The sequence below is a fragment of the Varanus komodoensis genome, unplaced genomic scaffold, assembly GCF_004798865.1.
Source record: "Varanus komodoensis strain SLA01 unplaced genomic scaffold, ASM479886v1 scaffold2, whole genome shotgun sequence".
Lineage (NCBI taxonomy): Eukaryota > Metazoa > Chordata > Lepidosauria > Squamata > Varanidae > Varanus > Varanus komodoensis.
The window spans coordinates 24,903,196-24,918,293 of NW_025335568.1; the positions used below are offsets into that span (position 1 = coordinate 24,903,196).

Genomic DNA, 15,098 nt, shown 5'->3' on the forward strand with positions numbered 1-15,098 from the left:
CTATCCGTACAACAGTCCTGTGAGGTAAGCGAGGCTGACAAATCACCCAGTTGTTCACAATGACACTGGGAGTAGGGCCACCCGATGCACCCCAGTTTTTGCCTTGCTATTTCCAGTTTCAGGGATCATCTTATGTGCTGGTATATATGGTAGCACTTGAATGAATATACTGAACTGAATTTCAGTTACTCTTCAGTATTTGTTCTTTTGATGCAGTTTTCTGATTTAAAAATGCAGCAGCATGTGTTTGCTAGGGAAACATGCAAATAAATGTTATTTTAGTTGACATAAACACATGTGCATTACATTAGGAGAAATTCCTTATAGAATATTGCTGTTAAGCAGAATTACATTTATGAATGTGTGCCTTCAAAGAAACGTCCATGAAAATGTATAAGAACTTTCACACACACTTTAAAATAAAATTGGCAAACTGTTGTGCAAATAGATTGAAATGAATTTAGTACTTGGAAAAAGAAAGTGAGAGATTCTAGAATGTTCTCCCCAGTGGGATCCACCTGATGCCAGCAATGTCATCTTTTTGGCATCAGATTATCTGCTGCTTGCAAGCATTTGATGGCATACGATAGGGCATTTGTGACAGTTATTTTTATCAGTCCAGTATTTTACTGTAACTGCTTTAGTTTTTAAATTTGGTTTATTGAAGATTTTATGTTTTATTATATTTGTGATTTGCAGCTTTTGTGAACTAACTAGTCGGTTTTAGCTATTGGGTAAAATGATGGGTGTGATGATGATGATGATGATGATGATGATGATGATGATATTAACAACTTCCAAGATATTCGATAGGTAAAGCAGGGTGTGGCAGAGTTTCTCCTCATCCCTTGGTGAAATGTTTCATTCCTGACTTCCTATATGTGCTAAATATGCAGTATTTGTGTGTTATTTTTAGATTAATCAATAGTAAATGTGCTAAAACTTACATCAATGTACAGGCTTTCCCTTTGGTCATATTTCTGTTGCTTACATTCAGAACAGAAATTCAGTAGCATTCTTTTGTCTCTTCTTTTTGCAGTCTGACAGCAATGCGAGCTTCCTCAGAGCTGCCAGGGCTGGCAATTTGGACAAAGTAGTGGAATATCTAAAGGGAGGAATAGACATCAACACATGTAATCAGGTATGTGGCCACATTGTACTCAAAGTATTGATTTGATAGATTGATAGATTACAGGAAAGAATAGCCATTTCTTTGGGAAAGTTATTGTGTGAAAATTAATAGAACATTATTTTCTATTCTAATTTATTTGTTAGCCTATTTTATTTGAGCCCTGCCTTCCTACCAAGGCACTCAGTCTGACTTAAAATCATATATAAATAAAAATTAATGATAAAATAGATACTTTAAAAGCACAATTCAAAAACTCACAACAAAATAAAAGTAACAATGAACCGAACAGATCCACTTACATGCAAAAAACCTTGCTGAGTAAAAATGTCTTTGCCTGCCGACAGAAAGACAACGGAGAGGCGGTCAACCTAGATTTTCTTGGCAGGGAGTTCCACAGTCTTGGAGCAGCTGCCAAGAAGGCTGTCCCTCCCATTACCACTAAATGTGCCTCTGAAAGTGACTATACTGAGAGTAGGTCTGTATTTCAACCATACTTAGACTATTGCATACAGTTCTGCTCAGCACACCTAACAAAGGTATTATAGAGCTGGAAAAGGTGCAGAAAAGTGTGACTAGAATGATTAATGGGCTGTGGAGCAGCTTCTGTAAGAGGAAAGGTTACAAGATTCAAGATTGTTTAGCTTAGAGAAAAGGTGAATGAGGAAGAAATGATAAAGGTGTACTAAATTATGTATGTTGTGATGAAAGAGAATAGGAGACAATTTTTCCCCTCTCTTTATAATACTAGAACCTGGGGTCATTCCATTAAGTTGATTGATGACAGATTCAGGACAGGTAAAAGGAAGTACTTCTTCACATAGTACATAGTGGAATTCTCTTACACGAGATGCAGGGATGGCAACCAATCTGGATAATTTAATGGGGGTTGGAAACTTCGTGGAAGAGAAGACTATCAGTGGCTACTAGTCCTGCTGGCTGTTTGCTGCTTCCAGTAGGAGAGGCGGTATGGTTAGGTGCACCAGTTGTTAGAGAACTTCGGTGGCAGGGTGCTTTTGCACTTGTGAACAAAAGGGTGAACAGAATGCTGCACTATTCATTTATTATAATTCTAATCTGCCTTTTTTCAAGGAACTCAAGGCAATGTACATTCTTATCCTCCTTTCAGTCCTATCCAGACAGCAACTTGAGGGTTAGTGATAGGCCCAAAGTCATCCAGTGAGCTTTGTGGCAAAGTGGAAATGAGAACCCAAATTTCCCAATCTCAGTCCAGCATTCAAACTACTATGCTACACTAGCTCTCAAATGTATAGATGGCCCTTACGCTCTTACGACATGGTTTTAATGATCTTCAGGGCCTGGCCTAAAAGTTCCTAAAACTGTGGCCTAGATCAGGTTGAAATAAAATACTAGACAGTTCTTACAGAGAAAGGTCTTCCAAATAATATTCAGCCATATTAATCAAGACAGAACTACTGGATCTGCCTTTTAAAGATCACTTTTGGAACTTTGCATTGTGCAAGTTTTCCTGTCTCTTCCTTAATGGCAATCTTTGCTGTAGAAGAAAAAGCAAACTCCAAAGTCCCATGATAATCATACCTCATCATACCTCCCATGGGTCAGTACGGAGTGATAAGCTCAATTTTAGCTCACGGTGCTATTACAGCTCATGTGATATTTGCACACACAGATAAGAAAGACTTCCAGAATTTAATTTTCATGAGAGATACAGATCTACCATTATTCATTCTAAATTTCAGTGCCAGCAAAAGGCCCATTTTTTCCCCATTCTTTTACTGATGTCCTTTTTTCCATGGTGAGAAGCATTGTGGCAAGCAACTTTCTGCACTGTGTAGCTTCACTCAAGACACAGCTGGTGTTCAGTAATCCTAAGTGCGGAAGTCTTACTTTTCTCTTGCTATTTTGGTATAACATTGGACTGTAAGTAAACACCTAGGATATTTTTAGAGGAAAGCTTAATGTGTGCTAGAATCAAGTAGTCAATCATCCTTTGCAATAAACCTGAACCCGTTTGTTGGATATCAGTGTCAACTTCTGGGTATGTAAAAGAGTCACAGCTTTGCTTCATTACAAACCTGTATATCTGTACTAGAATTAAAAGATTTTCTGTTAGTTTGTTTACCATATTCCATATGTATATCACACTCCGAAGCATATTTGCTTGGAATTCAGTCCTACAGAATTCGATGGGGCTTAATACTTATTATTAATATTAAGGGAATTATAAAATAAATTAAATAGCTCCTCATAGGCAGAGCATGAGTGCAGCTGCATCCTTCCCAACTGGAGTACATAGCAAATGCTGGAGGTAGCATATAGCCATCAGGTCTAGTAGCCACTGTTAGACTTATCCTCCATGAGTTTATCCAATTCCCTTTTAAAGCTGTGCAAATCAGTTTCCCTCACTACAAATTGTGAAAGTGAATTGCATAGTTTAACTATGACTTTTATGAGGAATTACGTCCTTTTAATCTGTCCCAACACTCATACCAATCAGCTTAAGGGAATGATCACAAGTTTTAATGTTACAAGAAAAGGAGAGCAATTTTCCCTAACCACTTTCTCTACACCATGCATAATTTTACGCATCTCAATTATGTATCCACTTGTCTTTGTTTTATTTGAACTAAGAGCATTTGCTTTTTTTGCTTTTGTTGTTGTTTTAATATAGGCAAGGAGATCAATGGTGGTTTCAACAACATAACAACGTAACTTTTACTCCTAAGTCACTCATAGGGCAGTATGTGTTTGTAAATGAATTTCAAAGTCTTCTCAAATCTCCTTACCTGAAGACCTGATAGACTAGTGTTTATGCATCTAGTTAATTCACACTAATGGACAGGCTCTGAAAGAACCACTGCTTATTTGTGCTCCTCTTAGGCTCACTACAAACCTCTTTCAGTTATGGTTTCAGCTCTTGGCTACATAAAAGAATACAAGACTGACATTGATTAAGGAACTGCTGTCTCAAGTGTGATTATGTAAAAAAGTCCACAATTAACCCAGCCTTGCTCTTTTATTTTCCTTTCAGAATTTGCTTCTTCATATCTGTAGCACTTTTTCTCTAGAATCTTGAGGGGGCTTTAAATTGAAAGGCTCACAAAACATTGGATTTTATGTTCTTTCACTGAAAAGAGTTCTTTTTATTGTACCCAGGCTTCCAGAATAGACCTGTGGATAATGGCAAAGTCAACATGAGTCTTTCCTTCTGTGGTTTTTCAGCTGCCTTGATCCATTTAATCAGATAAAACAGCATTTGGTTTCCAGCCAGCCTCTCTTCTAAATAGGTTGGATTGTGCCCAGCTGACCTTTTGCTGTTTCCACTGATCATTAAAACTGAATAGATCTTTTAATGTAAACTGTACAGTATTGTGTCAATTCATTTCATACTAAATTCTGCAGTGCGTCACTATAAGTAAATCTCCTAAATTTCCTGTTTTACCAAGGTGAGAGAATGAGTTGTTTGCTGTGATTCTTCATACAAGGACTTTGGTTAGTTTTATTTATCTGCAAGATTCAACCTAGATTCTTCTTTTTTATTCTAAAGCTTAGTCTCCATGTTAGACACCATCCTTGGTTCAGAATTATACCCTATTTATGTCAACTTTCCTGTGAATAAAATGGCATTCAATGCAATATTTACCCTAATTATGGAGATCCTTGTTTGTTAAAGCAGAAAAAGAAAAAAAGTTTTATGATCTGGTTCTATGACCTTGCTCATGTTTTATATCTGCTTTCACTAAAACAATATTCTAATTTCCAATCTTCCTATCTGACTTTAAAGCTGGCAATCATAAACAACACCACTAATTATGTGACTCAATTCATTAGCAACTTAGGGTTTTGTTTTCTTGTGAGCTGTGTTTCCAACAATAAATCTACCACTTTAATTCAGAATTTAAAACAGTTCTGCGTCACCTTGTGCCTTGATTGCTCCCCTTTGGCTTTTCCTGCCAGTGGGAGAAGCTAAAATAAACCAGAGATATTCATAGCCACGGTTTGTTCTCTGGGAGAGAGACAAAGCCAGAGTTCTTGGTTCAGATGTTATACTAACCAAACCAGAGATAAAGCATATCTGGCATGTTTATTTTTTATTTATTTAAAACATCTGTATGCCTTCATTCTAATCAAAAAGCTCCCACATCCCTTTTCAAAATTAAGAAATAAAGAAATAAAATTGACTTTGTCTAGACATGACACAAAAGGAAAAGGGATTGGAAGGAAAGGGACAAATAAAATCAGAATCTAAATAGTTAATTTAGCTACTTTTCCTGGTCAGAGGAGTAAAATGATAATGTTTGAAATGTCTGCAGTAGCACATTGGCTCACTGATAGTAATCCAGGTTTTAAATCCTGATTTGCCTCTGTATGCAAACCAAGCCAGTGTTGTACTGACTTGTTAATCAGTTCTACTGCAAATATATATATTTATTTTGGTGTAAGTGCAAGCAGAATTGTCCAAACCAATGTTGTTAACAGCTTGACTAACTGTTTTTCTTTTACTTTGTAACTGGTTTTGTTATTTTTTGTTATTGATTGTTGTCAGAGAATAAGCTTACATTTGTGAACTGTACTTGCCTGTAGGAGTTTTTTTCCTCATTGCTGAATATGTATTTCTCTCTTGTAGGCACAAGAAATGTGTAATTTGGTTTCTTTCTAAACTTTTTTAAAAAAACCATTTAAACACATATTTTTGTACAAGGGAAATTCCTAAGTAGACCCCAAAGTAGCTTTTCCATCTTTCCGGAGATACTGAAAGCTTACATATTGTTGAAAAATCATAATTTTACAAACCAATTTCTTCCTTTCTGATTTAGGTTGAATTATTCAATAGTCTAATTGAAAAATTATTTAGTTTTATGCTTTGTTTAAGGGCAGAGCCACTAAGTAGCATATACAGCACCAACTGTTAAATGCAAGGAAACTAGTCTTAAGTTCAGTTCCATTACAGTATGAGAAGAGGGGAAAGCATCATTTCACTGATTTATTGAATCCAATTTTTGATCTATTAATCTAGAATTTCCAGTACGTTTTATATTATTTCTTGAAGCACTAAAGAAATAATTTTAATCATAACTAGAATGTCTATAAAAGTTTACTTCAGTTCCCTTTAAGATGTGATTAGCTAATGAAGTGATACTTAATAAAAATTATCCTAAGTAAGTAGCTAATGTGCAATTTACTTTACAGAGCTTTGGAACCATGCATAAAAGTATGAACCTTGTTCACAACTAAATTAAATGGGCTCAGTTAAATTAAACTAAGTCCACTTAGTAGTCTGGGCTCAAGAGGTATCCCAAAGAGTTGAGGTAAGATACAGGGCAATGACAATTCATTGCATTTTATTATTTTTAATACAGGGAAGACTAAAATCATCTATATATTTTTTTTGAAATTGACATTGCCTTATGCCATGGGTCCTCAACTATGGCCCGCAGACTGGATGCCGCCATGCCCATTTATCCAGCCCGCCATAGCTCACTACGTGTGTGTGCACACACATACACATGCAGTGAGATGCTGGCTTGCTAGCAAGGAGATCGTTTTGGACTCTCTCGGAGAAAAGAATCTCCTTGCGAGCAAGCCAGCACCTTGCCGGGAGATCCTGTTCTCCGAGCAAGTCCAAAATGATCTCCTTGTGAGCAAGCCAGCCCCAAGGCACCGACATGCTTGCAAGGAGATCAGTTTGGACTCATTGGGAGAAAAGGATCTCTGGGCACGCATGCCCCTGCCTTTCTGCATGCACGCGCACCCCCAGCCCGCGCCCCCCGCCCACACTGCCTTGGCCCGCACCCATCACTGGCACCTTTCAACTGGCCCCCAGTTCAAAAAGTTTGAGGACCCCTGCCTTATGCCATTAAACTGGCAATAGTTGATGTCCAGAGAAGATGTTTATCTAAGATTTCTGAATAAGCTCAAAGAAATATAACCAGATTACATACTGTCTTTTTCACTGAAAATCTGGTGTTTCTTTACCCAGTCTCTGAAGGACAAAATAGAGATTACTCTAAAGACACAGCTTTGCTCTTATTCTAGAATGGGGATGGAGCTCTAATCTAAGATCAGGACCCCAATATGTGAGGTGGGGGCTTTATCCCTGTCCCTCTGCACATGGTATGCATCCCTGCATCTTCCATTGCAAAATTATGATCCAAAAAGTAAATAGAACAGTATCTTGCACTGGATTTTGCAGGGGTGTGTTTGTGTGTGTGTGTGTTTGGGGTGGTGAGGGAGGTCATTTGGCTCAGGCTCATAACAGGAGGAGAGATTTATGTCTCCAGGGTTTTAATCCAGACTGGGTTTTTGGAAGCTAATCTAGAGTGAAAAGGGAGCAACAGAGATGTAGCTTATCTCTTTTGGCACTTATTGGAAAGTCTTCCACATGTGCTTAAAAATACTGGGCTAATTAATCAATGGGATGATTTCATATAGTCATATGAGTTTTAAAAGTGTATTGGAGCTGTATGAGTTAGATTACCCATTTTCTACATGTATGGTGGTTCTTTGGTGAGGGGAAAAACAATGACAATAACCAAAGGCTTACTGGAAGAAGACTTAATTTCAGCTGGTTATATTTTGACTTTTCCAAGGTGAGGTGGATAAAAATAAATTTCTCTGACTTGGCATCCACTTACAGCAACAAGAATAACTTTGGCAAAGCATTGCAGATATAGGAATATTCCAGGACAAATGGCATAGTTTATTAAGGTTTTGGACATCAGGTTCATGAATAAATTGATGTATTATGATCATACTGGTCAAGGGAAAAACATAATCTGTAATTATTGGAAATTTGGCATCCTTTTTGAACTTTGTGGAATAATTTAATGCATGACATAGCCATTTCCAATTATGCTTTACCTTTATTATATACATAAAATTATGTATTCTTGCTTTAAAAATAAAACAAAAACTGGGATAGGGGAGTGGCCATTCCCAGTGCCTAAAGCTTTCCTTATGGTAATTATAGCTTGGCAAGTTGCACAATATCAACAGTTCAGAACTACTCCAGAGTTGCACCAAAGCCTAATATGAGAACTCTGCAACAACAAAGGATGAATTAAGATTGGACATATCAGGATAAGCAGTCAGCTATGGTTCAATTTATGTAAACAAGGCAGGATCATCAATTCCCTTCCCCTCTCCTCCAGAAATCCAGAAACACTGTGATTGATCTTAACTGGCAAACTAATTTCAAACTGTGATTAATGGGTGTGGTTTGTTTCCTTTAGAGTTTGTAGCTTAAAGAAAGTTTTGGGTCTGGATGTAATAATAAATGAAAACTAGGAGTGGGAACTCCTAGTAAACAAAAACTAGGAGTGGGAAACTCTGATCTCCTTACAACCACACCAGAGATTAAGGAAGCAGGAGCACATGAACCCAAAACTCATTAATGCAATGCTAAACAATAGTTTCATTTACAATCAAACATTAGGGCTCCTCTCCATGCCAAAAAGTATTTTATTTTTAAAAAATTGGGGACACTCTTCAGGGCAGGAGCCCTTCCCAGGCATCATAGAGCAGTAAAATGCATAATAAAATGGGTGCAGTAATTTAAAAACCAGCAAAAATACAATACAAGCAGCAAGACAGACAACCACAATCCAGTTTGGTTATCAGGACAATTCCAGAGTAATGTAATATATTTTCAAGGACTTCCTAACAGCCTGACAGACCCTGGTGGGAATTGCTTCCAGAGGTGAGAGGCTGCTACAGAAAAGGCCCTCTCTCATGTAGTTGCCTGCCTATCTGCTCTCAGAGGTAGGCAGAGGAGAAGGGCCTCAGAGTTGTTAAATGTGCAGGGTTGTCCAATGGCAAAGTCTCTTATATTGCTCCATCTCTGTGTGCAGAAACAACATTGCTGTGGCTTACACAGTCATGAGTGTCCCATCCCCGTAATTGTTGGTGTCCTACAGCAGTGCCTGCCTGACAGCAGTGCCTGGCAGCTTCATGGTCAGTGGTTTGACATTATCTGTTGTGGGTTCAGTCTGAACTTTAAAGGCGCTATCCATGGTGCTGAACCTGGGCTGCTTATGGGTTCAGAGCCACAAACCGTTCCTTTGAAGGCCAAGATGGCTACATCACCCCGCTGTCATTGGAGTCTTCAGGTTCCACTGCTCCCTATTTTGATATTGCTGTAGACAGCCACCCTCCTCTTGCCCCCTTTTGTCAAATGACTGCTCTTCAGTGGGTCCTGTGAGGCTTATAATAGTGTCTTGTCTTTCAGATTTATGACATGCCATTACTTCATTTAATGTGAACTGTAATGTCACATGAAGTTGTGAAAATCATAAATCACTGATATTTTTAGGTTCGTGAGCAGCATTTTGGAAATGTCAGTGCGCAAGCTTCTGCCTCCCTACTAAATTGTGCACACAAGCTGCGTCATGCAGCATGCTGTGCCTTGGAGCTGTGCAGGCTGCCTGTCTTGCACCGCCAGCAGCAACCCAATGCAGTAAATTTTAAGCATGAGACCTTTTACCTGACCACAGGTATAACATTATGCAAATCTATGCAGAAGTAAGTTCCATCGTGAGGCTTACTTTAAATAAAACATGTTTTAGCTCAGGCTACAAGTGAGAGAAGACCTCTGAAGTCTATTTTTACATTTACAGTGTGTGTGCTTTTTCTTAACACGAATCACTGAATTCCATTCTGGGAGTGAAAACAATGGGATTCCAGCATGTAGCATAAATATACAATGAAACGATTGCTAAAGAGTAGTCAATCAGTATGATGCTTTGCTGTGGTTACATTTACTTGAGACATAAGCAGGCATCTTTTTACCTTACCTATGGGTAGATTCTTTCAAAATCAGTCTTTGTCTGTCCTCAGACATTACTGAGAACCATTCACTTCAGCTGGGAATTGCAGCAAGGCATTGAAAATCAGTATCCAGAAGGCTGGTTGCTTTTCAGTTTGATCTTATAGTTACATTAAAAATAATGTACTCTATATGCTATATTGAATATATTGTATCCTGTGCTCAGAATCAGGCCCTGCTTTGGGGATAAATATTTACCAACAGTAGTATACTGTTTCCCTCCCCCCCCCCCATCCATTCTTACCCTTTTCCACTGTATGTATAGCCTCTTTTAAATATCCTGAAGCCAACCAAACCCTTTGTGGGATCACTAGGATGAAGTTATGGTCATAGTGATCAGAAAGCTGTTTCCCAGGCAACTTCTGATGTATCTTTATGTGACCTTCTCATACTCTGTGTGCCCATTCAAAGTTCAAAGAAGTGGGTGGATAAAACACACCGCATTTCAAAGATTGTATGGTGCTTTGACTGTATGAGGTCATTTCTGACTGACATATAAAGTCATTGTGACTTCAGAAGCATTTCTTACGGCATTTGCAAATGTTGAGGGAGATATGTGGGTGTTTGTTTGATAGAAGCGACAGATACATGGGTGCATGTGCTTCAGCTTTGGGATCTGTTGCTTCCTGTGTGAAGAACAGCTGAGTGGCTAAATGAATTGAGGGAGAAGAATTCTCAAGGGTCCACATATTATGTCTGGTTGTAATGACCAAAAGTTATTCCTATCAACCAGGAAAATGGAACAAAAATGCCCCTGGACACATACAAGATGCCTTTCCCTTCTCACCCAGCAAGTGGCAGCTTGCCCCTCATGCAGAATTAAGGAGAAGATCCAGTTGTGCAGGTGCCATTGTTTCCCATAAGTCTAAGACCCCTGCAGTTCTCTTACTGAATATAACACATTGCCCCTAACTCCCTTGTAAGCCCCATGGCAGCATAGCAAGCATCTGTTTTCAAAACCAGGCTAGGAGACCATTGTTCTTTCTCTCTCAAAACTATATTTTTCCTCTCTTTAGCAGCTCCTTCATAATCCAGTTGCTGACAGCATCTCCTGTTCCTCCTCCTCCCCCCTGTCATTCCTTCATGTTGTCTTCTTTCAGAGGACCAAAGGAAGATGAAAGGGGGAGAATAAGAGAAAGTGGGACAGAAGTGAGTGGGGGGGGAGGGGAAGAGGTCAGCTCAAGTGGGGAAATGAAAGGTGGTGGCCGGAATAATCCTAGACATTGTTGGGTGGGGGGGTGGGGTCATAGGATTGTGCAGCTTCTAAACTCTGTGGCTGGAGGCAGCACTCCGGCCTCAGAGCTGGGAATCAGAGCTTGTCCCCTGCACTCCCTCACATCTGCAGCATTTCCCTCCAAGATTGAGAAAGCAATCTCAGACAGAAGTTAAATTTGGGGAAGTGAGGAGATGAGAGTATCCATGCCATGAGATACCTTGATGGCACTCCAGCCTTCTTTCCTCCCCATCAAAAATACTTAGTAGGAAGAATAAGTAGATTGCCTTTGCCGCTTCTCCTACTCCACATTGGAAGAACATAAACTTCCTAATTCATATAACATAATTGTAGCCTAAAAGGAAGATTTGAAATTCCAGACTGCCTTCTATCTAGTCAGTCAGTCAGCTTGTAAAGCAAACCTTCTTTATGTACAATCTATCTGCAGTTGGAATGAATTGGCACAAGAACTTGCTGACTGGGAACTTTTCTGCATCAGGCTGTTAATATACTTCATCTGTTTTGCATTTCATTGCAGAATTGATATCTGAGGACTTATAAAAAGAGCATTCCCTTTCCTGCATTTCAGCTATCCAGCCAGTAGATAGCAGAAAAAAATTCAAATACAGAAGAGGAAATCATGCTCGCATTTCCTGTTCAAGAGTCTGTAGAAATAAGAAAAGTAAACTTCAAATAGGAAGTTTCTTTAACAGTTTCTTCTAGGTCTTACAGTAGTCTGAATTTTTTAATGTTGGTGTTGGTGAACTTCTAAAAAAGAAAGAAAGAAAATCAGAGCTGGTAATCACCAAGAATTTCTGTCATATTGGTATGACTCTGTTTAAGAGTCGCCTGGTTGCAACATGTCTGAACATGTAGAAGTAGTAGAAGCATAATAAAGATAAGAGGATATCAATTGTCAAAATGCCTAAATCATACTTCCCCTACTGGAGTCCAGCCAGATGCTTTGGACTACAACTCCCATCATTCCCAGCAAGCATGGCTAATGAACAGAGATGACAGGAGTTTGTCAGCCTATTTAGGGAAAGCTGCCCTAAATGAACCACAGTACCACCTGCTATTAAACTATAAGTTTTTTGATTGGTTTTTTAATTTACTCCTAGTTTTATGGAAGACTTATTTATAACTTACTATAGAATCCCAAGCAGGTGAACTTTTCTGATGAATTAGGAAATACGCAATCAAAGATGTTATTTTTGTTGCTGTTGACATCAAATTGTGTTCTAAAGATGATCTTCATTCAAAAATTTCTGAAGATATAGTACTCTGTTGCAGCAAAATCATGTTTGTGGTACAAGACCCTGCAGTATTTTTCTTCCAAAAAGTAACTTTACATTTATTTTAGCAACTTACTAAGTTTAAATTTAGTTGTTATGGCATAAGCTAAGAGTTATGGCTGTTCCTAAGGGGCAAATAGAAACTTGATGGTTACCCATCCATGTAATTTGTTTGTCTCTAGAATGGACTCAATGCTCTACATCTGGCTGCCAAAGAAGGCCATGTGGGTTTGGTTCAGGAATTGCTGGAAAGAGGTTCTGCAGTGGATTCTGCTACTAAGGTAATATATCTAATGTACTATTTCTTTTATAGAGAGAGTATTGAAACTGAGAGGGGACTGTTCTTCATAGCTGTTAAAGTTATATGTAAGAATAGAAACAGTGGTTCTGAAACATTTGCTTCAGTGCCTTAGTGTATTTTCAATTGTCACATCACGGTGCACTTTTCTTTCTTCCCAGTAATCCTAATTAACGTCAAGTCTGCATTCCATAACAATTCAAGTGCACAGTTTCTGTGAAGTTCTGTATGTCATACCAAACTTGTACATGATGTCCCAGTTCATATGCAATGATACATGAAAAAACCTGTGCAAACCTGGGCCCTCTTTTCAGTCAGCTGGAGGGTCTGACGCCTGACGTTACATATTAAACTTAGTTTTAAAGCTATTTCTAGTCCTTTTCTAAACCAACCAACTACAGATCCTGAATTTTATTGATGGTTTGTTTAATTAATTAGAGTTTGTTTAAACCATGGTTCTTGGTTTATACATAACCAAAACCCAAGAATCCAAGAAACTAAAACTGAATCCCAAGAATCCTGATATCCTCCCAGCTGCATGGGAAGGAGGAGAGGTGGAGGCATATGAGCCTGAGGCTTCTCTTGGGCTTGCAAAGGCTCATTTGCATGTAATACTAAGCCATCCAGCTGTGAATAGAGCTTCTTTGTATACACACCAGATTCAAAGTAAATAATCCTGTTCCATTCTGGAGATTCACAGTGATGGTGGACACCGGTAGGACATATAATCTACAAATCACTGCTTAACAAGCATAGAAATGTTTTAATAAATAAATAAATAAATAAACGAACCTTGTTTAACATTAAATAAGGTTAGGGGCATGAGGGGAAGGCACATGACAACTCAAACACAATAGAAAAGAGAGTAAGCAAGCAATCATGAGATCTTGCAGCCTCCTTCTTGCTCCTGAACCATGGTTAATGGCCATGCCTTGTTACCAATCCTTTAATGTTGGTTTTACCATTTAATGTTTAAAATTGTTGCTCAATACACTTGAGTTTTCTGTGTGAGAAAAGGACTAGGGTTAATCCATGGACTGGGGAAGGTCCCTGTCTGAAATGTGGGTGAACTACTAGTCAATTTTTCTAGGCACCCACCTGGACTTTCATTTTGTGTAAGTTAACACACAGTATGAAATGAAATTAGTGCAGAAAAATAATGTTATTGTCCTGCTGCCCTTCACATCTATTTTTGTGAATAAATGAAGTGTGCGGTGAAAAGAACATGCTAGTAATGTGTACAAAATGCTATCATGAGAGGAGGAGTACTTTTAAAAGTGTCCTCCAAATTGTGGAACCCCCTAGTGAAAAATGCTCACCTCACCTGAACAGTATTGACTTTTAGAAAAAGGCTCTTCTAGAAAAGCTTTTGGATAGTCTTCATTTTAAAATGATTGTAAATTGATATTTGAATAGTTTATAATAGTTAAATAGTTATTTTAATCAGTGCTATTAATTAATATTAACAATTATGAAAATTATTGTTAGCCGTCTTTTTCTCTTTTACAAAGCAGAAAGGTAATACTGCACTGCACATTGCATCCTTGGCTGGACAGGCTGAAGTGGTCAAAGTTCTAGTTAAAGAAGGAGCCAATATCAATGCACAATCTCAGGTAAGTTGGCATTTTCAGTTCTATATGACATAATGTCACATAAAGTGGTCTGGGTGCTATGTTGTTGAATTGCTTCAAGGTTAATTACTCTCTCTTACACAGGCACACATGCACACACGCATTCATAAACACAACATGGTGCCAGATTTAGTCAGTGATGTGGAAAACATTTAAACTCACAAACAGCTGGAGTGCAGTAGCTAAATTGGATAGTATGCAAATCATACTCATTAGCATCAGTCATACCTGAAATATATGTCTCAGTCATCTGATTATGAAATAATGAGCTTCATCTTTGCACATAGAACTTGACCTTTATAAACCTAGAACTAAGGAAGCCGGTGGATTGATGACAACCTTGTTTTCTCTATGCTTTCCCAAATAGATGACCTTTGACTCTTGGTATATATTCAAATTCGCATATTATACAGTTGAGTAGGCAAGAATAGACTGTCTCTCTTTTGCAATAATTTCAGCCTATGTTCATGGAAACCTTGATCTTGTCCTTGGAAGTTTTTCAGGGATTTCTTAATGAGCAGATCAGTTTTGGCCTCATATTTGGCTTGACTGCCACTATCCACCTTTATTTGCCATGATGCAACCACAGGAGAATCGCAAGTTGTATTCTAGAGCAGCAATGAGTTTGAAATGGTCCAGTTGGTGCTCTGCATCGACTGCGAGTGCATTGTAAACATTCTCTAGATGTCCTTTGCACCACTAAGGGTTTCCTCAAAGTTGTTGAAG

At 38.4% G+C, this 15,098-nt stretch overlaps 1 protein-coding gene across 40 annotated transcripts in view; it reads left to right on the plus strand.

Annotated features, from left to right (window-relative positions):
- ANK2 (ankyrin 2) overlaps window positions 1-15,098 on the plus strand; it is a 347,388-nt gene that overhangs the window by 208,313 nt on the left and 123,977 nt on the right. For 22 of the 40 annotated variants that reach the window (XM_044429247.1, XM_044429276.1, XM_044429279.1 and 19 more), the window contains exons 2-4: window positions 1,040-1,141; window positions 12,626-12,724; window positions 14,256-14,354. In XM_044429247.1, coding sequence (XP_044285182.1) covers window positions 1,040-1,141; window positions 12,626-12,724; window positions 14,256-14,354 — 300 coding nt within the window. Of the gene's footprint in view, window positions 1-1,039; window positions 1,142-12,625; window positions 12,725-14,252; window positions 14,355-15,098 lie in introns of all 40 variants that reach the window. The other 18 variants (XM_044429261.1, XM_044429248.1, XM_044429258.1 and 15 more) reach the window with 1 other exon arrangement.